The sequence below is a fragment of the Acinonyx jubatus genome, chromosome A1, assembly GCF_027475565.1.
Source record: "Acinonyx jubatus isolate Ajub_Pintada_27869175 chromosome A1, VMU_Ajub_asm_v1.0, whole genome shotgun sequence".
NCBI classification, from domain to species: domain Eukaryota; kingdom Metazoa; phylum Chordata; class Mammalia; order Carnivora; family Felidae; genus Acinonyx; species Acinonyx jubatus.
In genome coordinates this window covers 224,245,032-224,271,072 of record NC_069380.1, presented here as the reverse complement: position 1 = coordinate 224,271,072, position 26,041 = coordinate 224,245,032, and the positions used below count along the sequence as shown (strand labels likewise).

At 49.4% G+C, this 26,041-nt stretch overlaps 1 protein-coding gene across 1 annotated transcript in view; it reads right to left on the bottom strand.

Annotated features, from left to right (window-relative positions):
* Nucleotides 1–26,041, bottom strand: part of ANKH (ANKH inorganic pyrophosphate transport regulator) — a 137,568-nt gene that overhangs the window by 30,022 nt on the left and 81,505 nt on the right. Inside the window, exons 3-8 of the mRNA XM_015068857.3 lie at nucleotides 19,122–19,240; nucleotides 15,888–15,971; nucleotides 8,928–9,098; nucleotides 6,974–7,108; nucleotides 4,688–4,780; nucleotides 14–109 (exon numbers count right to left, since the gene is read on the bottom strand). Of these exons, the coding sequence (XP_014924343.1) occupies nucleotides 14–109; nucleotides 4,688–4,780; nucleotides 6,974–7,108; nucleotides 8,928–9,098; nucleotides 15,888–15,971; nucleotides 19,122–19,240 (698 nt within the window). The remainder of the gene's footprint in view (nucleotides 1–13; nucleotides 110–4,687; nucleotides 4,781–6,973; nucleotides 7,109–8,927; nucleotides 9,099–15,887; nucleotides 15,972–19,121; nucleotides 19,241–26,041) is intronic.

Sequence of the window (26,041 nt, the reverse complement as noted above, 5' to 3'; positions counted from 1 at the left end):
TCTCTCTCCTTACCGTGAGTGACAAGGCCATGCAGACGAACGTGAACTTCTTGATGTGGGCGGCTGTCACCGTGTTGCTGGTGCTCACCAGTTTATTGCTGGGGTTATTCTAGGGCGAAAGAAAGGGACAGTGGTTATCCTGACCACATGTGCATCTTGAAGAGCATCTTGTTTTGGTTTTATTGGATGTGTCTGAAGTACGGGTGTCACCTGACAGCTGGGAGGACGGCTGTCACTTTCTCTCTTAGACAGCTGTCAGGCTTCTGGACTTGAACGTGAACCGGAGGGGGTTCTGGACGGAACTCTGGGCAGTGTCTCCTGAGTCTGTGTTCCCTGGGCGCTGGCCACCCACCCAGCCTAGTCCAGGGCCCCGGCCCGGGTGGCCCCTCCTGGCCACCTGGCACCTCCTCGAAGCTACAGCCCAGCTCGGTGACCTTCGGGGCCCTGTCCTCCCCACCAGCGGGCATTCTCGGCCCTGCCTGCCCTGACCCAGACTCCTCCACTTGTATTCCAGATACAACCTCTTCCTCTTCCCCTATCACACTTGGTGTTTTCATGTTTCTGTGCTTCTGTTCCTCCTCGTCTCTTTGGATCTTGTGAATTTCAAAGCTACCCTCTTTGGGGCACATCACGGGCACAGCCCGTCTGCTTCTTGAAGCCTCTCTGATCTTATAGCCCGAAGTGCCCCGGGGCCCCACTTCCTGGAATGCAGGCGAGCCCAGAGCTCTCTGGAGGTGGGTACGTTGCAGGGGGCACGTGTGGAAGGTGCACGCAGGTTGCGGACACAGAACTGGGCACCTCACTCTTCCCCTTGACTCCTGCCCCTCAGCACAGTCTTTCTTGCAGAGAAGGTGCTCACCGCCGCCACACTGAGTTTGTTTTTTTTTTTAATTTCTTTTTTCAACGTTTTTTATTTATTTTTGGGACAGAGAGAGACAGAGCATGAACGGGGGAGGGGCAGAGAGAGAGGGAGACACAGAATCGGAAACAGGCTCCAGGCTCCGAGCCATCAGCCCAGAGCCTGACGCGGGGCTCGAACTCACGGACCGCGAGATCGTGACCTGGCTGAAGTCGGACGCTTAACCGACTGCGCCACCCAGGCGCCCCATACACTGAGTTTTAAGCAACCAGTGCGGACGGCCCAAATGTCCTCTCGCCCATCCTGAGGCTTGCTCAGACCATCCCAGCGCCACTGCTAAGCAGGCCTAACACCCGATCAAACTGGTGCCTGGTCCCTCATCACGAACACCAGCGGAGAAAAAGACCCCCCGGCCTCCACCAGGGATCCAGTTAGTCCCAGGGGCGACCGACAGAAGCACACCGGGGCTCCTGGCTCGCGTCCCGCTGGATGAAAGACGCAGAAGCAGAGCGGATACGGGTTCTACTGGGAAAAGAGCTTCTGATGGTTCCTTTACTTTGGGAGCTCAGGCGGTCTCCCCGGTCCCTTCCCCCTGTACGTGCCACGCCGCCAGCACAAACCTCTGCTCGAGCCTGTGTCATCCCAGCCTCTAAGGTGGATCCGCTTTTCTGAACAACAGAGTTTGCCGCCGCGGCAGAGTGCAAGTCTCTCCACCTCCCCCGCCCCGGGGATTTGCGAGAGAGGGGCCCCAGTGGGCGCGCCACAGAGAGTCAGGAAACCAACCCGGGAGCGCCATGTCGCCCGTGGGGGACAGCAGCGTGGCGCAGCGCCTTCGCGTGCGCTTTGGTTTCTACGCCCGCAGTTCGTTCCGCCAGCGTGGTTGGAACAAACACACCAGCAGGGACCATTAGGTTGGCGTCCGTGTTTCGTTTTGTTTGCCCCATCTGCTGAGCAACATAGCCCTTCGCGGGTGAGAACTGAACATCGGAGAGATTCTGCACGAGTGGAAAACGCTCCCCGTTGCTGCTATTCAGTGGGAGCCACCAGAAGTTATGCAAGAAATGTTAGATGTCTTAGGCCGGAGCCCACAAAGAGGCTAAGGATCTCAATTGTCAATGCAGCAAATTCTGCAAGTCCACACAGAGGGGTCTCAGATTTGGGCGAACAGACGGCATTCACGCGAATGGCTTAGAGGACCTCCCTGCCGTGCCTGGAACAATGAGCGAGGCCCCACAAGGGTTCTGAGCCATGCCAGTTGCTGGCTGGAGGTACACGCTCGTTCAAGGGATTTTTTCGTATCACCTAACCTCTGTGATCGCGAACGAAACCGAGTTTTTCTTGGATGCGCCTGCTGAAACTGTATCGTGTTACATTGTTAAGTTTTATTATTTCGAGGTAGCCAAAAAAAAAATTCCAGATGAGACTTCCTCCCCCAGCCCGGAGGCTCTGACTCTTCAGTGCTTCCTGTTCTCATCACGTTTTCTTACATAATCTTGGTCTCCAAGAGCTAGAAATTTAGCAAGAAGACTTCTATGCATTTTGGTTTTCTAGGATTTACTTCTTCTTTTTTTTTTTTTTAGCTCTTGTTTTCTGTTTTTTTTAAGTTTATTTATTTATTTTGACAGAGACAGAGACAGTGCAAGTGGAGAAGGGGCAGAGAGAGACAGAGAGAGAGAGGGAATCCCAAGCAGGCTCCTTGGTGTCAGCACAGCACCTGATGCAGGGCTTGAACTCGTGAAACTGTGAGATCACGACCTGGGCAGAAACCAAGAGTCGGACACTAACCAACTGAGCCACCCAGGCGCCCCTGGGATTTACTTCTATATGCACGTGACTTAAAACGAAGATGACAATTTCTATCAATAGATTGGATTAAACTCACTCAAACAAGAATTACAAGGAGGAAAATCTCCCGCAAGCCACTCGTGCCTCAAGTTTGCTCTCAGAGCATTTTTAGGAGATACGCTGCTTCCTGATGTTGCGAGATGCTGATGTGTGAAACGGGGAGTGGGTCTAGCTCGTAGTCCACTGGGGAGGTTCCACACCCAGTGAAGAGATCCGGGCAGCACCACCGCCCTGTCTTGTTAGGCTGCATGGTGGGCATCCCTGAAGTGAGCTGCCATTCATGGGTGAGTATGGGGCTGGGAACAGAGGCAGGTGACACCATGGGGGATGTACAGGGTGGAAGGATGCCATGGATGGGGACGTGTGACAGAGGGTGTGTGTGTGTGTGTGTGTGTGTGTGTTTGCACGAGTCTGCTGGTAGACCACAGAGAAGAAGGTGGACCCACAGTGGATACTGTCTTTCCAGACTTGAGTCTCCGCCCCTGGCTCATCCCCACTCAGAGATGCCTGGGGCGTGGGGGGTGTGCCCTGCGTCAATGAGGCAAGCTGGACAGGAACCCTTTCTGGGGCCCCACTCCACAGGTATTGCTCTTTTCTAGAAGCCCACAAACAACTAAACATTTGAGAATCCGGAGGCTATGTGAAAGAAAGAGCTAAGCATATATAGCCTGTGGCTGGGCCTTGCTCGTGTGGCCTCCCAGGATTTCCCATGTCCACGCGAGTCTGGGAGCGGGGGGCTGGGGTGAGGGGAGGAGGGAGGCCAGCTTTAGCTAGTCAGAGCCCAAACTGCCTGTGCTGCCAGAACTGATGTGCTGGGGCCCCTGGCCAAGAGGCCTCCTCTCCTCACATTCCAGGACTCTTGCTGGGGGAAGATAAAGTGGTATCGGCCGTGGCTCTGAGCTTGTCCTGGAGAAGTTCAAGGCAAAGTAGCTGCTATTAAAAGTACACGTGGCAGGTTGTGTGCTTCTTTCCCCATTTTTCATTTTATTTTATTTATTTATTTATTTATTTATTTTTTTCAACGTTTATTTATTTTTTTTGGGACAGAGAGAGACAGAGCATGAACGGGGGAGGGGCAGAGAGAGAGGGAGACACAGAATCGGAAACAGGCTCCAGGCTCTGAGCCATCAGCCCAGAGCCCGACGCGGGGCTTGAACTCACGGACCAGACCGCGAGATGGTGACCTGGCTGAAGTCGGACGCTTAACCGACTGCGCCACCCAGGCGCCCCCCCATTTTTCATTTTAAAACATCGTATACTATCTTTTGGGGGGGGGTATGTTTTGCTGTAAAAGTCTATAGGTTCAAATAACTAAGCTTTAATGAAATAGACATGAATTAAATGATTGGTAGGACAGTCCCCCCCCCCCCCCCCCCCCAGCCACAGGCTGCAAGTCTGAAGGGTTACGTGCCTCCCTAGGGCGTGCCAGCAGCCGCGGAGGGGGCAGAGCTGTTGTTAACAGAGGCTTTCAGCTGGAGTAAGTCTGCTGCATCCAAACCAACCTGGACCCAGGTCGGTGGTGTGGACAACTTCAGCGCGCATGGTCCCAAGTGTTGAACGAGCTCCGTAAGCCTAGGAGCTCAAGCGCACCACCCCGTCTGTTCCTTCACATCTGCTCTGAGGTCAGTTTAGTCTTAGTTTTATTTAATAAACAAAAGACAGAGGCAAAATCCAACGTATTCAATTTTCTTGAGAGTCTATTTTCCCTTCGCAAAAAAATTAACGATACCTCAACAGGAACAACCTAAAAGCGGATACGGTTCGGAGGGCATTGGAGAACTGGCATCAGGGTAAGCTGGACAGCCTCTGTTATTTCCTGAGGGAACTGTTTCACAATTACGTTTGACCCCCTCGACGCCACGGTAACCTTACAGAGGGAGGTGAGACGGGGAAGTATCAAAGTTTTCCTCATCAGAGATGCCTGTCCATCAAAAGCTAGTTTTAAAGAGTGTGTTTTAGGCACCACGCCGCACGGGTTCTCACCTTGTCAAAAGCAGGGTAGACGGCACGGATTTCCGTCAGCCATCCATATGGCATGTGACCCACAGGGTATGTGGCTGTCAAAATTGCCACCGCCTACAAGAGGAAAAGCCAGCAGAATTAGCGCCCACATCCCCGAGAGAATTTCCAGTAGCTGCTGTTTGCCCCGTGGCTGCATGAGCCATCTCTGGGGTGGCCGCCGCAGACAGATAACCCCACACTGGGTGACAAGCATTGGCCAGCCACAGGACAGCCCCGGGGGAAGCGGGGAAGGGGCAGGTGGTCCACTGTGACCATGGATGGGAGTGGGGTACAGGAGCCCAGGTAGTGCATGGAGACCAGGAGGATGCATCTTCTTTACATGAATCCAAAGAGAAACAGCTCTGGGTTGTGGGCTGGACAAGCTACAGTTTGAACCCAGGCCCACCAGACCAAGGATCTTTGCTCTTTCCATTGAGCCGAACGGAACCCTCCAGGCTAGCCCAGTTCTGGAGTCTCAACATGCGATTTTGAGCCCGCTCTGCTCTCTGGGTAGTCTTTGCTCAGGGTCCGCCTCTATGCCTCCATCTTGTTCCTGCGGGTGGCCTGGCGGTGGCTCTGTGGCCCCCTCCTTCCAACTCAACTCACTTTTAATCTGTTCAGCCAGGATAGCCTAATTTTGATGTTTAACTTAAGAAGACTAAATATTTCTTACAGGAAACCAAACACGTTCTTCCGTGGAAATGAGACTTTCTCTTCCTATGTGAATGAAAAGGAAAGGGTATGAAAACAAAGCATTGAACCCCACATGTTGGCGAGTTCAGCTCTAGCTGGCTAGTAAAAGAGAAGTTCAGCCTTCATCTATTTTAATGAACATAACATTGATGCCTGGAACATGAAGTGAGTCCCCCGCTGGGTGAAGAAACCGCTGTGAGGGTAGAGGGGTAGACCCGAGTCAAACCTCCACTTGGTCACCTACCAGCGGCGTGAAGTGTGGACCCACTCAGACCCCCTTTCTGTTCCTCTAGCAGAACCGTGGGAATAACGGCATCCATCACACAGGGCTGTGGGGAGTCAACGCAATGTGCATAAAGTGCCCTCACATAGCAGATGGTCAATCAACGTGGGTCCTGTACCCTCTGTGCTGGGCCTCTAGGTCATGGAGGTCACTACAGAAACGGCTCCAATACATCACTTGCCTTATTTTTTTTTTTTTTAAAGGGGATGATGGAGTTCTGGCACAGAAGTGATGGGGGTCACGTACTTTCTTTTCCTGTGCGACTGAAACTGAAGTCGTTAACTGAAAAAGCTGCTGGGTTACAGGAGCCACCCAAGATGACGACCTTCATGATCCAAAACACAAAATCCAGGAACAAACTGAGGCAGGAGAAGGTGTCCTGCTTGGGATTTATGTGCTTCCCTTCCTAAGCCAACACGAGCTGCTTCCCAGGACATGGAAACTGGCACGAGACCCCGGGCGGGAGACATGCCGAGAACACATTCAAGGGCAACGAGCAAAACCAGAAGGCCCTCAGGGGCAGCCACCAGCCCTCCTGAAGGACCAGCACTTCCGGAGACGGAATTGATTCTCCAGAAGGCAGCAGAGGAGGGAACGAACGAAGTAGCTCTATTTGTTCATCCCATCCTTGAGAGATGGAAAAAATGATTCAACCCTTTTTTTTTTTTTTTTTGGAGCAGCTGCCAGTTTCCAGATATATTTCTTGAGTTGTGAGTGAGTAGATGAGGGAGGTCTTCATTCGGAGGAGGGCAGAACGGCCACAGAGCACGCAGGGCCGTGACCGCTGGGCCATATGTGTAGGAAGGCGGAGCATGAACAGGCGAGAGAGGCCGGGGTCACGATGGAGGCACCGGCCCCCACAGTCCGGGCGTTTTCGTTGCTGTGCCCGGCATAGTGTCTGGTCTTTGGCAACCACAGTGAAGCAGCATCATGCCGACTCCACGGAAAAACGGAAAGGCCATTGGGCGGGAGGCGGAAAATCTGGATTCTGAGGCCAGCCCAGCTTCTTGCTAGTTTTGTGTCCTCGCCTCTGTTTTCTCAAATGGCCAATGAGAACAATGAAGGAGCTGTCTCCTTCCATACTCATAAATAAGGAAGAAACGCTATGATTGTAAGACCCTCATGGCTTCTGAGTGTGAATGTGTCACATAATTTAATACCACAGGATTACTGAAGCTCTCAAGAGGGATCAGAGACAAGCTTGCATCCACCTTCCCGCCCCCATTCTTCATGAGGTGACTACAAGCCTCCCCCTCCCCGCCCTGGCCCCCCATCCCCAGAAAGTGCCCTACCTCTGTTGCTGCAGAACTTCCACCAAGGTCCCGGGAAACAAAGAGGTTGACGATCGGTCTACTGATTCTCTGTGTAGCCAAGATGAGAGCCAGGGGCCACCAGAAGCTCAGCATCTTCCTTATCGTTGCATCCCCCTGTGTCAAGAAATGGAGAGAAAGGGTCACTAGGCTCTAGAAGCAGAACAGGAGAAACACTTCAGAGCCAAAGCTTTTCCTTCTGATGTCAATCATGCGTCAATTCATTGTACTTAAAAAAAAATGGCATAAGGAAAGCCTCTGTAGCCAAGCCAATCTGAATGAAAACAAAACGTACAGTCTTACTCGAAATTAACTCAGACGGCTGGCAAGCTGCTGTGAAATCAAAACACACATTTAAGTATGATGGATCCACATCACTGTTTTCCAAAGAGGGAAGCTCTACACTCAGGCAGACCCCGATTCCATGGCCTGAGAAGCAGGCTGGAAATTAGTTTTTGTTTAAGTCATCAAATGGACTGGCTAGAAGCCACGTCTGTAAGAGGTAACTCTCAGAAGTAAAAAATTACTGTAATTTATTTTGTAACCCATCAGGTCACGAATGCGCCTAATTATTTGGGCACCGTGCAAATCAACGACGAAGATTCTTATTCTCGAAGCTCTCACAGAAGTCATGTAAATGTGCAGAAGTGTAAAAATAAGAACACAGTCAAGAAAATGTGGTTTGTTAAGAATTCTACAAAGTAAAGATGTGTGCAGTCTTTAAAGCCTGGCTTTTATGATTTTATGATTTTGATTCTTCAGAGGTGAAGGGTTACATCATGGAACCAGCTCAGCCGCTCTGGTTTCCCTTTGCTGGTGGCTCAGTGTTACGAGACGGATTGTTACGATCAAGACCAATTTGATGTGGTTGTCCTAGTGGCGGAAACAACGAGATCAGATTCTGTTGACGGCCTGCCCTCTCGGATGGAGGTAAGTGGTCAACGTAATTATTGTTCTGACATGACAGGGGTAACCTGTGGTCAAAGGCGGGATCAGGGACTTATTCCGGGCCCTTAGGGAACCAAGCATATCTACCTTACGGCTAGATGGAAACACAGCCCAGTGACACCCGATAACGAAGGTAGAACAGATGAGCATATACATAAATCAGATGCTGTTGACACTGATGACGAAAAAGTGCTTGGGCCACTGGTGTAAGATCATACCCTGCTTCTATCTGACTCAACTTCAGAGGTGCAGGCCAAGCTCTGTCTCCATCCAGGAGCGTCTCGGACCTTACCGCTATCTCCTTTCTCTCAGCTTCCGTGGCCCTTGTGTCCCGTCTGCAGGTCTATGTGCTCTCCTGGATCCACGTCTGAGTGTCGCTTCTGTGTTGGTCTTAGCTACCAAATGAGGTGTACTACGTTGCTTGAGGATAGAGACCCTGTTTAAAATGTTTCTGGGCCCCTCCACGGTACCTGTAGGCTCTGCTCGCTCCACAGAAGGTACATGAATGCACAACTGTGTTTGGCCCGTACGGAAAGTATAAGCAAAGCCTGGGGCCCTGCTGTGAAATTAAGAATAACCCAAATATGAGTTTAAAGGTACTGCGGGTCCTAAAACACTTGTTGATTAATGTATAAGTACCGTGCGCTATTGGATTGCCCCACTGGAGCTCCATTTTGATGAATGACTGACTTTTGACAACAGAGGGTAAGAAAAAACGAAACTGCTACACCTACTCGCCCTGACCTGACTCACTGTGCCTCAGTCTCCCTGATACGCAACGAAGGAGGCTGAACAGTGGCCTCTAAGACCTCTTCTATCTCCAGGGGCCCTTCATTCTCCAACCGTCTCCCCTGTGGCCACGACCTAGCACTTGACAGCTTGGAGCACGTGCTCCTTGTACGGATACCCCCAATTCGCAAAGGGCCGGGGCAGCACTCGGCCGCCCTCGGAGGCACAGACGGGGTGTCGGCAAGTTCTAAGGACGTACCCCCAGCTCCGGTCCGCTCCTGTCGGGGATGATGTCGTGGATGTTCTTGTAGTAGCCCAGGCACAGGGTGGTGCAGCGCACAAGGGCGCCCATGTACAAGGAGAGGATGGGGATGAGCAGAGGCTCCCTGCATTCCAGGTGACTGTGAAGCAAAATGGCTACAAAAACGACCTGAGAGATAGGAAAACGAGAGCAAGTCAGAGGAGAGAAGATGGAGCCTGTCGACAGAAGCACAGTCCACCCTCTTGCACCCCGATGAGACACATCTCTGAGTGAAAATCCCGACGTTGAGGAGGAGAACAGAAACTTGGGCTGAGGCTCAAGGCCACTCTCAGAATTCAGGGTCAGATGTGTGGGGTTCACCGGAAGGGCACACGATCATTTTGCCATATTCACCACGAAGGTTCTTTGAAGGTAACTGCACATCTCGTTAAGGTTATTGCTAAAAAAAAATATCTGGAAACTTTGGGCTCCTAGGTTCCCAAAAGATGTGGCAGACGTTTGCCCTTCTTGAACCTGGATCCCGACACGCACAGGTAACCCACACGGGAGGCCCTAAGTCCACAAGGAAAGAGTGGTGGTGATCAGTGATGTCTGTAGAAAAATACACATTTAACATTTACAAGATGCAATTCATTAAAAATGCTGCTAAAGGCACCAATGTTAATTATTATAAGGCAAGCCAGATTAAAATTTAAAATACAAACATATAGAAGTGGAATAAGTCAACAAAATAGTCAAGAGGGATTGAAAAAAATAATCAAGTATTGATCTCTACTGACTGTAGAGTCCCCACAACAAATTTAACAACCTATTTAACCTTCCTGTCTGCAAAGCTCAGACAAGAAGCCCAGTCTCTGTCCAGAGCCATCTGGGGATTCATACATTCAGGAGAGCACTGAGCATACTGAGTGCAAAAATAAAGTAATGGGGGAGGGGGACGATTCCTGAGCTACATTGACTTTATTTTTTTAATGTTTATTTTTGAGAGAAAGAGAGAGAGAGAGAGAGAGAAAAGACAGGTGGGAGGGGCAGAGAGAGAGGGAGACACAGAATCTGAAGCAGGCTCCAGGCTCTGAGCTGTCAGCACAGAGCCCGACGCGGGGCTCGAACTCACGGACCGTGAGATCATGACCTGAGCCGAAGTCAGACGCTTAACCGACTGAGCCACCCAGGCACCCCTCGACTTTTCTTTTTTTTTAAAGATTTTATTTTTAAGCAATCTCTACACCTAACGTGGGGCTCAAACTTACAACCCTGAGATCAAGAGTCACATACATGCTCTACCGACTGAGCCAGCCAGGCACCCCGAGCTAGAGCGACTTTAATGGCCAAATATCTGTGGAACAATAGGCATGCAAAATATACCGCCATCGAGTGATCCTGACCAGAGGAGGCTTATCCTGATCACTTCAGTGCCAAGAGATCAGTGATGACAGAAAGTTAAAAAGGAAGCTGGAGACTGAGCGTGATTAACTGGATGAGTGCCTTCCGCTGCTGTAGGGAACACACACAGAAAAGCAGGGTAATACAGAGAAGCTTCTGAACGCAGTAAAAGCATCAGATGCTAGAGGTGGTTTGTTGACGGCATCGATGAATCTCGTGCCCGGCTGTCCTTCTCAAACCCAGTAGATGAGGCTGACTGGGACAGGGAGCCTCCGGGGATGCAGGAGAGAGAGGCACTGCTTGGCCATGAGGACGCACCAGGCTGCCCGCAGCACCGACAATGTGAATGGACACAAGTCAGGCCACATTCACACTCACGCTCACGCTCTCAGAGGATACAGCAGAGCCCAGTGATAGAAGTCAAGATGCCCGGACCTGGCTCCGTGCCTGTTCCTTCCAAGTGGAACTATCAAATGTCAACTGAAAATGCGAACACCAGCTGGGGAAGCCTTGCTAAGGACGCACTGTGTTTGAAACAGAAGACCAGGGGGTTTGTGATGGGGCCAAGATGTGCAGTGATGTCTCTAAAGCATTAGATGCCTCTAAGGAGCCGCCATGCAAACTCACACTGGTGCATGTGCAACAAGCTGAACGTTTGGCAGCTAGAAAATGTACAGAGCAAACTAAGATGACCTTGTGCAGAGACTGAAAACTCAGTGTACAAGAAATGAATACGTAAGGATCATCCCCCCGCTGCTAAGTCCAGGAAAGACCCCCAGGACCGTCAGGATGGCCATGCAAGATGGAGGCCTGCCGAGCAGAGCCACGGAGGAGGATGTGGAGGTGACGGAAAAAAGAGGGACTCGGCCGAAAGAAGGGTGAGTGTGGCGATGACAGGAAACAGCCAGAGAATCATGGCAGGCCATTTGGGACCGAGGGAAGGTGGGAAGCACTGGGCCAGTGGCTCTCACAGCCTCCCTGCGCATTTAATAGCTCGATGCCATGTGGCCCAGCACCTGTCACAGAGCTGACACCATCACTGTGGATTGTATTGTTTGCCAACTGAAAATAACACGGGGCAGGGGCGCCTGGGTGGCTAAGTCGGTTAAGCGTCCGGCTCTTGATTTCGTCTCAGGTCATGATTTCACAGTTCTTGAGTTTGAGCCCCATGCTGGGCTCTGTACGGGCAACTGGGACCCTGCTTGGGATTCCCTCTCCCTCTCTCTCTAGCCCCTCCCCTGCCCGCATGCTCTCTCTCTCTCTCTCAAAATGAAATGAAATGAAATAAGGTAAAATAACACGGGGCCTTCTGCAATTAAAGTCCAGAATTATGACTCTGAGTCTGATATAGCCACCGAAAATATTGGGTTATTTTCTGAGGGGGAACCTAGGGCCTCACTGGTGAGGATTTTTCCCAGTGAGAGCCTGTTCTGTGCTGGCCTTGTACTGGGTGCCGGGATTCAGTGATCAACGAGATCATCCCAAATTCTGTCCTGGGGAGCAGAGGGTCGAGCGGAGAAGCAGGGACCTTAATCACACAGTGGCGCTGGCGAGCGCCCGCTGACACAGGGAAGGAAGAGTGGTTGTGCTAGGACAGCCAGGCTGCTGTGAGGGAGGGCGTCGTCCTGGGCGCTGTCTGAGCTGAGACCTACAGTCTCCGTAGGAGACTAGCCAGGAATGGCAGGCGTCGGAGGCAGGTGGGAAGAAGTGAGGCAGAACGTTTCCTCCCGGGGAAGATGGGGCTGAGGTGAAAAGCCCCAGTGGAAGGGGGCTCTGCCCTACCGAGGCCCCGAACGGAGTACCCGTGGCTGGAGTGCAGGAAGCAAGGGGACAAGAGGAGACTGCCAGGCTGGAGAGGAAGCAAGGGCAAAGGTCTTCAGTACCTTGTCGGCCATGAGCAGGATTTTGAGTTTTTTACCTCAAGAACACCAGGAAACAATTTCTTAGGTTTTTTTTTTTCTTTCATGTTTATTTATTTATTTTGAGAGAGAGAGAGAGAGAGAGAGAGAGAGAGAGAGAGAGAGAGAGGGAGAGAGGAGAAGGAGAGGAAGAGAGAGAATCCCAAGCAGGCTCCTTACTCAGTGTGGAGCCTGACACGGGGCTCCATCCCGTGACCGTGACCTGAGCCGAATTCAAGAGTTAGATGCTTAACCGACTGAGCCGCTCAGGTGACCCCATCAGGAGCAGCTTCCAAGCAGGGGATGAGGTAAAAGAACGGATTACAGGGGTGGCAGTGGGGAAGGGAGGAGGTGGGTCAGAGCAGAGGCAGAGGCAAGAGAGGAGACATCCGGGTGGGAAGGGAGGCAGAGATGGGGAGAGGAGGGCGATATTTGGTATCCAATCTGGAAGGCGGGCATGAACTAGATGTTTCTCCAACAGAACAGAACAGAGCGAGGAGAGACAGAGAAAGGTGCTGAGAAAGGTCCACATGTTCACAGCAATAGAGGAGGTGGGCCTTCAGAAGGAGGAGACAGACCAGGACTGTGGTGCTGAGTACCAGTGGGAAGGAACGTTTTGTGCAGGAAGGAGCAGTCAACAGAGTGAAGGGATGTCTGAGAAGTTGACAGGGAACGTCCACTGGGTTAAGTGGCATGAAGGTCATTAGCAAGAACTATTTGGGTGGGCTGACGGGGGTGGAAGTCCACCTGGAGTCGGTAAAAGAATAAAAGAGACGTGAAAAAAAAATGGAGACAGTGGGTGAAAACCACTCTTGCAAAAAGTCTGGCTGTGAAGTAATGAAGACGGAGGATTGTGGCTAGAGAGGTACATGGGAGCCAGAAAAATCTTATTGTCCTTGTCTTCAAATGTTACACGTTAAGAGACATGACCCAGGGGAGACAGAATGGATCACTGATAAACTGAATAAAGTTCTTGAGAAAGCACGGAATCCAAGGCACAGGTGGAAGAAGTGGTTCTGGACCACAGAGAAGGGACACCTCTTCTAAAATGGCGGAAAACGGAAGTGATGCCAGGGTGTGAAGGTAGGCTTGTAGGTTTGGTGGCCAGAAGTTGAAGAATTTGGTTGCTTCAATTTTTGCAGAGAAGTGGGGAGAGAGCTCGTCTACAGGGAGAGTGAGGAGGGTACGGAAGCCTCTGAGTTAGTTACTGGAGTCAGCTGAGGTGAGTGAGGAGACTAGGGATCTGTGGTTTGATTAGTCGGTCCCATTGTGGAACTTTCTTCATTATTATTATTATTATTATTATTATTATTGTTTTAATTTTTCTTAACGTTTATTTATTTCTGAGAGACAGAGCACCAGTGGGGGAGGGGCAGAGAGAGAGGAAGACACAGAATCCGAAGCAGGCTCCAGGCTCTGAGCCATCAGCACAGAGCCCGACGCGGGGCTCGAACTCACGCGTGGCGAGATCAAGACCTGAGCGGAGGTCAGACACCTAACCGACTGAGCCACCCAGGAGCCCCATCCGCTGTTTGAACTTTGTGCAGGAGCACTTGCTACCTGCACGCAGGTGGTGACAGGTGCATCACAGGGTGGTTCAGGAGTGGGATCTTGCCAGAAGGCTGAGATGAAAAGGCAGGAGGCAAGGGGATTTACAGTAGTGCAGCATCATTACTGAGCTAGGATCTTGGCCTCCCATCCTGGGGCCCTCGGCCAACTTCAGAAGGCAAGGGCTAGGACAGGAGGCCCGAGTAAGGTCTGACAACCCCAGGAGAATTCTCGTTTTGATACTGAGCAAATATTGACCAGGTGATTGTGAAATATAACAGAGACAGCAGTATTTTTCATAAACCCTTTGGCATTTACTAGAACATAATAGCACCATTGAGAGTAATAGTGGCACAGAAAAGCATTGCCTGCATGAACCACACCGAGAGCTTTCTTGTACTGTGATGAGACACCAATTAGCTTAGTCAAATTTTTAAAAATGAGAGTTGCCACTGAAATTCAAGACGTTATAAACCATGTTCATTTTACCATTGGCCACTGCTTGCTATGTATCTATGCTAAGGTGGTATTTCAAAGGACTTTGCCTAAGATCTATTTACTCATTGCCAAATCCGGCAGTTAAATGCTTTCAAGGAGCAAGAAGAATAAAGCTGGGGGTGCAGGCAGGGGTAATAAAAGACTTAGGAACCAAAATTGCATTTATTCCCTCAGGCGTTTAAACTACAAGGTTTAAAATAACTACTTCACCAGGAATAGCCGGGGGCCAGATGGCATCTGAATCCAGCTCCCATCTTACTAACCAGATATGTTTATTCTGCATTTGCGAGCCCTCCCAGCAGGCATCGGCCAGGACTGGGTTTCAAACCGAGAAGGAAAAGGGCCGTGGGCGTGCTCAGCAGAGCATTTTTCAGGGATATAGTGTTCTCTTCCACCCTTAGATGCCTACTATATTTATCGTAGGCAAAGTCCAGCTTTTCTATTTGTTTGTTTGCCCTTCAGAAAACACGCATCTCAAAATACTCAGGGAGCTGCTGATGCGACTTGCTGCCCGTGAGAAGTCTTTCCTTTATTTCAAATGAAGTGATTAGAGTGAATAAGGCAGTTTAGTTCATGTCTCCGAGGACGAGTTAAATAAAAGTAAGCTCCGGACAAAAATCTCCAATAACTCACAAAGAAAATTAACAAAGATACATCAAGGAATGATGTTAGCCAGCGTTCGGGCGTGCACATGTGTGCGCGAACACACACACACACACACACACACACACACACAGAGTGTTCATAGGAATAACATAAATTACTTTTAATAGTGATCCACGGAGTAAACGCAATTAATCTGGAAATGGAATTGTTGGTCTTTAGGGAGGTACTCACGGTCTGACAGTAGATTATTTCACAAAGGTGGCTAAAAGACTAGCATGTATGACGGGAAGAAACCAGGCGGAGATGCCTAGAAACATTCCCAGAATGGAACTGGGAATTGGGAAAAGAGTTTAAGAAATCAGTCCATCCCTCTCCTCTGTGAAGACCTGGTTCTCCCAAACCCCTGATGGCAGGAACTATGCCTAATTTATAGATTATAGGAATTAGATCTAATTTCCTGCTGAAATGTTTCAGGCAGTATCCCCGGTGGCAGAGGAAGGGAAGGAAAATGGAAAATCAGGGTTGGTGCCAGACCCCAGGGGCCTGGATTCAACAGGAAGCGTGCAACGTGGGTCCGACGTCCTGGCTCTTTTGAAATGTGGGCGAATGACGTGTGAATGGCAGCCCTGGGTGGCATAAGAGCAATTCCTAAGAGCTCCCTCTGGGACCGAGGGACAGACCATGTACTGTTGGGCCACACAGAGGGCCAAGTGTGCGTCCGGCCAAGTGCATAGTGACCCTCTGACCACCAAACATGTACTAGCTGGGACCTGATGGCTGTTTCTCGTGCGAGCCCAACCCTCTGCCACTGACTTTAAATTCCTACCACCCTCCAGCCAGCAGGATTATACATACTTACGCTGCAAACGGCTTCGCTTTCTCTCTACTTTGACAAACCTTTGCCAAAGTCCACGTTTGATCTGAGGAAAGCCGGAATGCATGGCAGGCTGAATGAATGTGAGGCATGGGTGGGTTCTGTCACTCGCCAGAGAGAGGCTCTGAGCGGCACACAGACCACACTTACCTGAGCTATGACGTCTGAGATCGAGGCACATCCCACCAGGAAACTGTATTTGTGTTTCAGGAGAATGCCGGCGTGGGTCCATGCCTGCCGGAAAGAAAAGGATTGGGCGTGAGAGACGCTGTCAGCACTGGCTCACTTCTGGTCGTTAGGATTTCCTGGGAGTCCCTGAAATAGACTTTGTACCCCCCGACACCTTAGGAGCACAGGACAAATTTTCAGTTGGTCAAATGACTGGAGCTTGGCCTGATGGCTAGGTGCACACAAGAGTTTTTTAAGTGGCATCCGTGACTGCACGGTATTTATTTAGGACAGATTATACGCAGGCCAGTGTACTCCTTAGGTCCCCGTGCCTGGCAGGAAAGCTGGGTGGCTACCAGGAACGGAGGAAACGCCGCCTCTCCCTCTCTGGGGAGGTCAGAGTGCCAAGGCAGAAGCGTCCTCCTTACACGAAGCATGTTATAATGAGGGCTCCAGGTTGGTTCTAAGTTATTACAGTCATTATGGGTTCTCATCAGCTGATTAGGGCTCTAATGAGGGCTCTTCTTCCTTCTTTTCAAGCCAGGGCAGGATCTGATCTGACACCTTGCTTTTGAGGGCAATTACGAGGGAGGTCCCTCTGCGGGGAGCAGACCATGGAAAGCCCGGGGAAAGGTGAGTTTGGAGGCCAGGAGTTCAAGACAGGATCTGTTGAAAGATGATCCCTCTAACCTGTAAAGGCCGATGCGGACTGACATAGAAATCACATTTCATGTGAACTAAACGCAATCGGACAAATACAATTTATTCCCCTAGGTCTGTGTCGGGGCTGCACAGAGCAGCTCATCCTCCCTCAGCTCACAGGTCCCGGGGTGCCAGACGTGGAAAGAAATGCAAACCGTCGATAACGTTTGCAAATAGTGGCTTGTGGGCTATCTCTGTTGACCAAAGCCATCTGGATGGTAAGCCTTGTGGCTTTCAAATATTATCTCTCCAACCAATACAGCAGGGCCACGGTGCACGTATGGGTGTGTAGGGGGGGGAGCTTGGGGAGGGATCACCTGGCTCTTTATAAGTGCTCACCATTTTGTTCTTTTATTAGCAGTCTCCTACTGCTGGGTCTTTGGGGGCAGTTGATAAACGAAACACAGAAGTAAAGGGTGTTAATCACCAATGCTCTGGTGTCATACTGAGTTTTAGAAACTCTCTCATGGCAAATAAATACACCTGAAGGAAAATGGAACACGGGGCACGTAAGAGTCTGTGATTCGCTTTTAGTCCTGAGTCCCTGAAGTCACTGTATAACCGTAATTCTTCTACGTGTTTACAGAGTCCCCATACAGATGGTGGGTGGGCATTAGAGCAGTATCACAGATTCTGTCTGGGAAGCTGGGCTTTCACTTCGGATGTGATAAAGGTCACATCATTCAGTTCTCTGACTTCAAGCACTGTGGTGCCTCCTCAGGCCTGCGTGGCACCATGGGGAATCTGGTTTTAGGAAATCCCGCCCCTGTGCCTTTTTTCTTTCTTTCTTTTTTTTGGGGGGGGGGGGCGGGGGTAATGTGTCTTAAATTTCTTATTTGGGAATAAGTAAGGAAAAGAAAATCCAGGTACCAGTGCTCCAATGCCCAGATCCTCGCACCTACACTGATGTGACACCAACTGGGCATCAGGGCCTCTGTGTTGAAACTATGAGTTTAGGATTTAAGGTTACTGTGCCAACCGGTGGAAAGCGGGCAGCCATTCAGTGAGGCTGCATCAGTAACCTAACTACAGGCAGTTTGACACTGCTGATAACACTCGAGAAGAAGGACCACGGGCAATTGGCCTTGTGTCATCTCGCCAAGGATGTGGGGCGGTGGCCTCGCCTCCAGGCAGATGCCCACTCACCTCATGCGTCTACACTACATAAAACTTGGGGTGAAGGGTGGTGAAAAATTGTACAGATTAACATATACATTATTTTAGAGAGAGAAAGAAAGAGAATCCCAAGCAGGTTCCGTGCTCAGCACGGACACTGGCATGGGGCTTGACCCCACGACCTTGGGATCATGACCTGAGCCGAAATCAAGAGTGGGACGCTCAAACCACTGAGCCACCCAGGCGCCCCCATATTAACATATTTTCCCCCATATTAATATTTTTAAGTCTCCTCCTAAAAGTAATTTAAAATGGAGCCCAAAGAAGGGGTTTATTTTCCATCATTGAATATTATTGGAGCTATCTATATATAGATATATAGATTTTTTTTTTTTTTGGCTAAGTCTCTTTTATACCTATACTACAGAGGAATAGAAAAAAAGCATTCTCTGAGCACTCTTTAGTATCATGACAAAGGATTTAATCTATGGAAGGGAGCTGCCCTTAGTAATGTATAAAGCTGGCTATTAAAGTAATGAAATCCTACCAATATATTCAAGAGATTCTTATTCTAAAAAGATTTGGGTGGTTAAGCCACACCAATGGTAAGTTTATCAGAAAGCTGTCCTGATCCTTTGATCCTGAATATATCAGAAAAGATCTTCATAGTTAAATCAAATTTTCAAGTAGGCTCTCTGGCCTCCTGCCAGAACTTCTGACAAATACAGACAATTCTCATAATAAAACAAAGGGACAGGATGCAGTGGTTAAAAGTCAACGGTCCACTGGAACCCGTCTACACGGCTGGTGGGGATGTAAAATGGTATAGCTGATATGGAAATCAGTATGAGGGTCCCTCAAAAATTAAAAATAGAATTATTACATATTACATAATCTGTCAATTTTACTTCTCACTATATACCCAAAAGGATTAAAGCAGAAAACTCAAAGAGGTACTTGTACATCCATGTTCACAACAGCACTATCAAAACAGCGACCCAGGTGTCCACTGATGGATGAATGGATGAACAAAACGTGGTCCTTGTAAAGGACATTGTGACGTGCGCTACGACGTGGGTGAACCCTGAAGACATGCGAAGTTAGGTGAACCAGCCAGCCATACTGTCTCAGTCCACTCGTATGAAATCCCTGGAATGGTCCGACCCACACAGACGGTAGGACAGTGGTGCTAGGGGCTGAGGGGACGGGAGAATGGGAGGTTAGGGTCTGATGGGGACAGAGTCAGTTTCACGAGACAATAGGAGCTCTGGAGGTTCACGGCAATGTGAAGTTACCTCACGCCATCGGACCGTATACGTAAGAACGGCTAAAATGGTAAATTGTATGTTACGTACACCATAGTTATTTTTTAAAAAGAGCCAACGATTGATTACTCACCATGGCATCCATAAAAGGGAAGGCAGCAAGATACAGGAAGGCCCTTCTCGTTTTGTTCCCCACGGACTCGTCCACATGGTGCAGTTTATTGATAATGTAGTAACCTAAGTCACTATAAGCTGCAAGGGGCCAAAAAAGACACATGGCAATGTTAGAAAAAGTTACCTTTGCAAGCTTTTCATCTTGAAGATGCCAAACAACGTCAAATGGAACATTTGTTTTTCTGTAGAAAAATTATAAAATGCAGATGAGCAACGAGGAAAAAAACAAAACAAAAACGTCTACAATCTCATCCCCCTACCCAGAGGAGGGTCACGGTTAAGGCTCTGGATTCCAACTGCCCAGTTCTTTTATGGGTGTGTGTGGTGGGCATGTGTGTGGGCTATGCATGTGTGTTTTAACATAAAAATGAGATCATACTATATATATACTCTTTTGTAAACCATGAACAGCTTTCCATGATACGCTTCCATACTTAGGTGGTTGCGATGAGTTCCTTTTTTGCAGGTTTACTTAGCATCAACTTACTCAGTCTCCTATTAGTACACATTTAGGTTGTTTCTGTTATTTTAATACTGTGTAAGCATTATATTCATCTATATTCGGATGCATGACGGATTGCTTGGAGGCTACGTGTTTATATAGAGTGTTACTTATTTACTAAGAGAAAATGCCCAGTTGTGAATATGCCTCTTCAATAAAAAATGTAAACCTAGCTTTTCACGGCTTGCCATTCTTTTTGTTTCATCCTTTGGGAGGAGCATGTGGGCACCGAGCCAATACCGGCTGAATGAATTCATAGCTGCCAAATAGACATAAAGGAAGAAAGAGAAAGGTCTTTTGAATGTATTGGCTAGGCATTCTGACAGGGGTTGTTAGCAAAGATTAAATAAATTAGTAAGCTATGTTTACCTTATTGATACATGTTTAGACTATAGAGGAAGATACTAATTGTGTTTTTCATTGTATTTTACATGGAGCTTTAATAACAGTCTTCCTGCTGTTTTCATTAAAAAATATGAATATTAATGCATATGGATAAGTACAGAAGCTGCTGTGAAATCAGAAAGGAGATAGAATGCAGACAGAGTCTCATTTTACGTGAAACAGTAAGATCCCTCCCCCCCTTCAACGTTTGGGCGATGACTTAAAACCATATTAACTGATAATAAGAAGAAGCTGATCGTTAACAAAGAGCCCTCCATCCTTTTTCAGGATGAGGCTTGAATCACGGGAATTTTGAAGTCAGCCAGGTCTTTAGGACGATATCGAGGATGTTCAGATGCGCAAATGGGAATCCCAGAGGGGGGAGAGGTGCACGTAAGTGATTTTAAGGGGTAGGGGGGTGGGATGGTTAAGACATCCGGAGCACAAGGTGGGATGGGGGGGCAGTGCAGGAGGAGAGGTTGAAACCCTCCAAGGGTGGGGGGTCAGAGGTGAAAACCAACTGGTGAGCTGCCAGGTGAGCAAACACGTCAGGTGTGGAGCATGGTGGGGCCAGCAGAGACACTGAGGCAGCAAGAGGGCATTCCAAGAAGCAGGTGTCCAGGGGCAGAAAGAGAAAAGACTCGGGAAGGTGGGACAAGGAGGGAAGGAGGCGGCTATCTTCTCCAAATTGGGGTCAGAAGGCACACAGATTAGACCAGCAGGCTAGAGAGGGCTTGGTCTGACCCAGAAGGCTCAGGGGAGGGGCGGGAGGGAGCCAGCCAGCCTGCCTTGGTGGCAGTCAGGTGAGCCTCGCACTCAGACGAGTGCGACGTCTGACGGCAAGACAGACGGAAACACAAGGCCAGGATGAAGATGTCCCTTGCTCACGGGAATGAGTGGCTTACTCGGGGCGCCGAAACTTAGAAGTTTTGTTTCAGAGTTCATTGTTCCTGCTGTTTATCTGTATGTTTGTTTCATTCAGTCGGGAATCGACCACTGTGCTGGGACCTACCAGGAGGCGACCCAGCCCCTGCCTGCAGAGTGTCCCCTCCTGGCGGGTGAGGACAGCTGGGCTGGGTGAGCAGAGCAATGCAGTGCCAGCGGCAGGCACCGGGCGGCTATGAATAGCTCACGGGGCTGACATTCTGGGGTAAAGGTTAGAGCCCACAGACAATGCCAGAGTGCACTTGACTGGACTCTGAGACCGGGGAAGGCTGAGATCCAGAGGGGCGGGGTGCCGGGCAGAGCTGCGTGTCCCCTTGAATTCGTATGTGGAGTCCCCTCCCCAGGACGGCAGAACGGGACCTGATTGGCAACAGGGTCACCGCAGATATAATTTGGTAAGATGAGGTCACACGGGAGCGGGGGGGGGGGGGGCTCCCAATGCAGTATGCCTGGGGTCCTTCTAAAAAGGGGAAATGTGGACCCAGAGGTGGACGCGCACAGGGAGAGCGCCACGCGGACGTGAAGCTGGAGATGGGGGTGATGTCTCTGCAGCCGCAGGAAGCCCCAGGTCGCCCTCAAACCACGGAGGCCAGGAGAGAGTCCCAGAAGGGAGCAACCGTACTGCCGGCTTCATCGTGCAGCCTCGTGAACTGGGAGACCGTGCGTTTCTGTGGTCTTGGCCTCCCGGTCTGTGCTGCATTGTTAGGACGGCCCTAGCAGAGTCACACGGGCGGCCTCCAGGAAAACGGGAGCCAGAATTCTTTTCCTCCCTGGGACCTGTGAGTTTGAGCGCTTGGGAGGAGGCCCCGGGGGCAGAGATCAATATAAATCAGCTTCTCCACCTTCTGTACGTTGATCTAAAGGTATCTATTAGGTAGGTATTTATTTATTTATTTATTTATTTAATTTATAATGTTTATTTGTTTTTGAGAGAGAGAGAATGAGGGAGGGACAAAGAAAGGGAGTGAGAAGATCCCAAGCAGGCTCCGCGCCATCGGCATGGAGTCAGATGCGGGGATCGAACCCATGAACTGTGAGATCATGACCTGAGCCGGGCTCGGACCCTTCACGGACTGGACCACCCAGGCGCCCCCCTATTAGACTCCTTCAACGAAAGTATCAAAAATAGCGCCTTGATGCAGGACAACGGAGAGTGGACAGAAGGACGGCTGGGTGATGAGCTCAGTTGCCAGGCTTTCTGCCTCTGCCAGGACCAGGCCTCTCTGCCCCTCCCACTCCCTTGCTTTTCTCAGCCGGCAGCTGGTGCTGGGCTCCTCCCTCCCGGCCTCCAGGCTCCAGGGGACTTTGGGACCTAGGGGCTGGAGGCCCCTTTGGCTTGTTTTTACTTCTCCTCCTTCAGCTACTTCTTACCTCTCCTCCTCCTCCTCCCCCACACAGAGAAGAGTCTGATTGTAACTACAAAGGCTGTTGTTTCCACCCTGTGAGTTGGGAATATAAAATCCCAGCAGCTGTTTTTCACCCAGTTCCCCCTCCCTCCCTCCTGTGCCCCTGAGCCGTTCCTGGCTGGAGTTGTCCGCTGGGGGTAATTTGTTTCAAGTGCTTTGCATAGAGTCCATAATTACCAGGCTGGCCGCCTTCACCTTTCCTACCCCTCAGCTTCTATAAACTGCCCTACCTGGATTGTTCTGAAACAGCTCATACTCCTGATGAAGAGCAGAACGTTAAAAGGAAGAATTCAACAAGGCTTTTGAAGAGATGTAAACAGATTTCATGGGGTGGCTGCAGCAGAAGGACTTGGCCTTGGCCCTTTTATAGGCAGGCAGCTTTTGACCCCACCCAAACAAGAAGAAACTGGAAGGGTCATTCAGATCCCTAGCTCTCCTGCCCTCGGCCCACCAGCGTGATGGACCCCTGTCGAGAATCAGTGGCTCTTCAAGCTTAGTCATCCAGGACTTAACTAGCACTTGTTGCAAAATGCCACGAAATATTAATATGAATCCAAACAAGTCTATATACCTAGATTTTCCCATGGGAACTGAGCAGACAGCCCTCCTCCCAATCAAGTAACATGACAATATGTGTATTTCCAAGAGGCAAATTTGAGAACCCTTATTCTCATTCAAATTCCCAAGTTCCCATGCTTAAAAGTCTTACTTGTACTGATTAGGTTGCTAGGTTCGCTATTTACTAGGCTTTTCACACGGCAGGTAACTTGACCCCTGTGCTTCTAATGAATCATTTCAAAGTGTGTGCTTGTATGGCCAGTATTTAAGTCACCTCAACACATGCGGGTGAATGACATCTGCATCAGGCACTATGCCAGCTAACTCCACTGTGAAGAGGCTGGTTACCTACGTGGGGGCTGGAACAGGGACATAGGACACAGCCCTCTAGAATCTGCACTGTGTGCAACATTTACCTGAAAGATTTGGGCGTGGGAGGTACAAACACTGCTCAGGCCTTAGAGATGTATCATAAACCCGTGCATAAAGTCAGTAAAGTAAATGTGAAATCTTAACACAAGAACATGAATTCTATCTCATCGGTATCAAGACTCCGTGGAGTGGAATTTGTAATAATTTACTGTACGATATCTTGCTTCTCTCTAAAGAACATGCCTTATTCATATCTGAATGCCCAGGATCTAGCCCACTGTAGGTGTTCAATACATGTTGATTGAATAAATGCATGAATCCACCATCTCCCAAAGAAGTGTTTGGGGGAGACTGATTGCAAAATGTCCCTGATTCTTCTCTCCTCCTTATATCCCTTATCTGCTATGTGATTTTGTAGTTCCTCCAGTGAAAAGTTGGAGTCTATATTCCCTACCCCTTTGAACGTGGGCTGGCCTGGGATTTGTCTTGGCCAGTCACGCACAGGGGCCGTGATGGTGCCCCTTCCAATTCTTGGCCTCAAAAGGCCTTGTGGGTCTCTATCTTCTCACTTGGGGTATTGCCACAGCTGTGCACACAAGCTCAGGCTGGTGGAAGAGGGCTCAGCTGTCCCATCGGAGGCCATCTGGACCAGCCTACTATTGGCTGACGTCCCCCAGTGAGCCCACCACGATCAGCAGAGCCTCCCCCTGAGTCTCCACTGACCACAAAGGCATGAGCCACCAAGTCCAAAAGAACCACCCAGATGGCCCATGGTCTGGTGAGCCAAGAATAAATGCTGTTTTGAGTCACTGAGTATTGGGGTGGTTTGTTACCTCGTGATACACTTCGTGACTGTGCTGAAACTGTCCATTTCTAGCACCCTTGCTGGTTTAAATTATATCAAGTTGTACCCTTTTACCTTTACAGGGCTGGTCTATAATCCATGAATAATGGAGAAGCTTACCGAGAGGGGAAGACTGACAAATGGAACCACTCTAGAAGTTACTTCAATTGCTCCCCATAGGAGCATAAGAACTTGTTCCCCTGAGCTCTGCTGACTGCCCAGGCTGGAACACGCAAGACGCCTTCCAGGGCACTGTTGAGAATAGATGCGTAAGGAAATAAAACATCCACAGCAGTGGTGTCTCTGTCAGTGGGAATTAGGAGGTCAGGCAAATCTAACTTCACGCACGTGAAATTAACTAGGACTCCAATGAACCCACATACACGGTCAGCAAATTTTCCTCTCTTTTATAGATTAATTAAGAGGGGGAGGTGGAAAACACCTACACCCTGACCACTGGCCTAAATTAAGGTTTGGTGTGGCAAATCCCACGCCCTGCAATTTAAAAAAGTGATGTCTCATCCATGAGCCCAAGACAACAGTAGTGGCTACAATTTAGCTAAAATGAGACACTTATTGGCAACTTCTAACAAAGAAGCTAGAAATACTCCCAAGCCTTCTGCAATGTGGAGATGTAGAGCCAGGCTCTGGGGCACACAGAATAGACTCGAACTCCTGGGCCGGTGAATCCTCTAGACTTCGAAGTCTGTCAGTCCAACAAAATTCCAAGTGTCTACGCAAAACAATCGTTAAATACATCTGGGATGCGGAACCATTCTGATTCAAATCTAAGATTTTTATCGATTTTAAAATTGAAAATTTTAGGTTGCATTTGAAAAATGAGGCTGATTTTTATGTCAATGATCCCTTGTTCCTCGTAACAGTTTCGATAACACAGGACACTCAGCTTTTTTCTTCCATGACTACTGACGGCTAGTAATTAGCTTTCAGTACCGAAGTCTTGTTCAGCTATGACAAAAACAGGGAATGTTAGGGTTATTCAGAAACCCAAATAAAAACTGGTGGCCAAAGGGAACTGATTTACCCATTGAAACAAAAATTTATCTAGACCTATTTATTTCTCTCTGTCTTGCTTGTTTTTATTTTAGGAAGCAGAGAGGGGCAGATAGAGAGTGAGAGAGTCCCAAGCAGGCTCCGCACCGTCAGCGCAGAGCCCGACGTGGGGCTCGAACTCAATTCATGAACTGTGAGATCCTAACCTGACCCGAAATCGAGAGTCGGATGCTCAGCAGATCCAGGTACCCCTAGACCTACTCATTTCCTGTATGGAATTTTCTCAAAGGCATACGCCATCTTTGAAAATGGTCCAGATCAAATCTAGCTGCCGAAGCTTTCTTCAAAGCACAGTCCACGAGTTAGCATTCAGGGCCTGAGCTGAAGGAAAAAGAGCATCTCCTCCGCCCAACCCCAGGCCCTGAAGCCCCCAGCCCAAATTAAATGGTCAATACCAACACTTTGGCTGAACACCCGGCCCCTAGCAGCACCTTCTCATTGTCTCACACTGCTCTCAGCACAAGCCTCTGGGCTACATTCAAAAGGAAAACCCAAAAGGCCTCCCACCCTTTACTTTAACAGTCATGTAAGTGAACATTAGCTGCCATCTGAATACAAGGTGAAGGGTTTGGGTTAATCTTCTGGCTCCTTTATTCACCACTGACATTCATGATTCTCATAGAGCCAGTGCTGTTTTGAAAGCACACAATGGGTTTACGAGCTGTTATTCACGGGTTTTATGCAACTGGGCTCAATACATGTGCCACTCAGTTTTTATGCCTCCTAAGCTGAGCTGTTTTAAAAGCCGAGGAGGAGCTCGGAAGTCATGCTCTTAGAATTTTATCACCACCAAG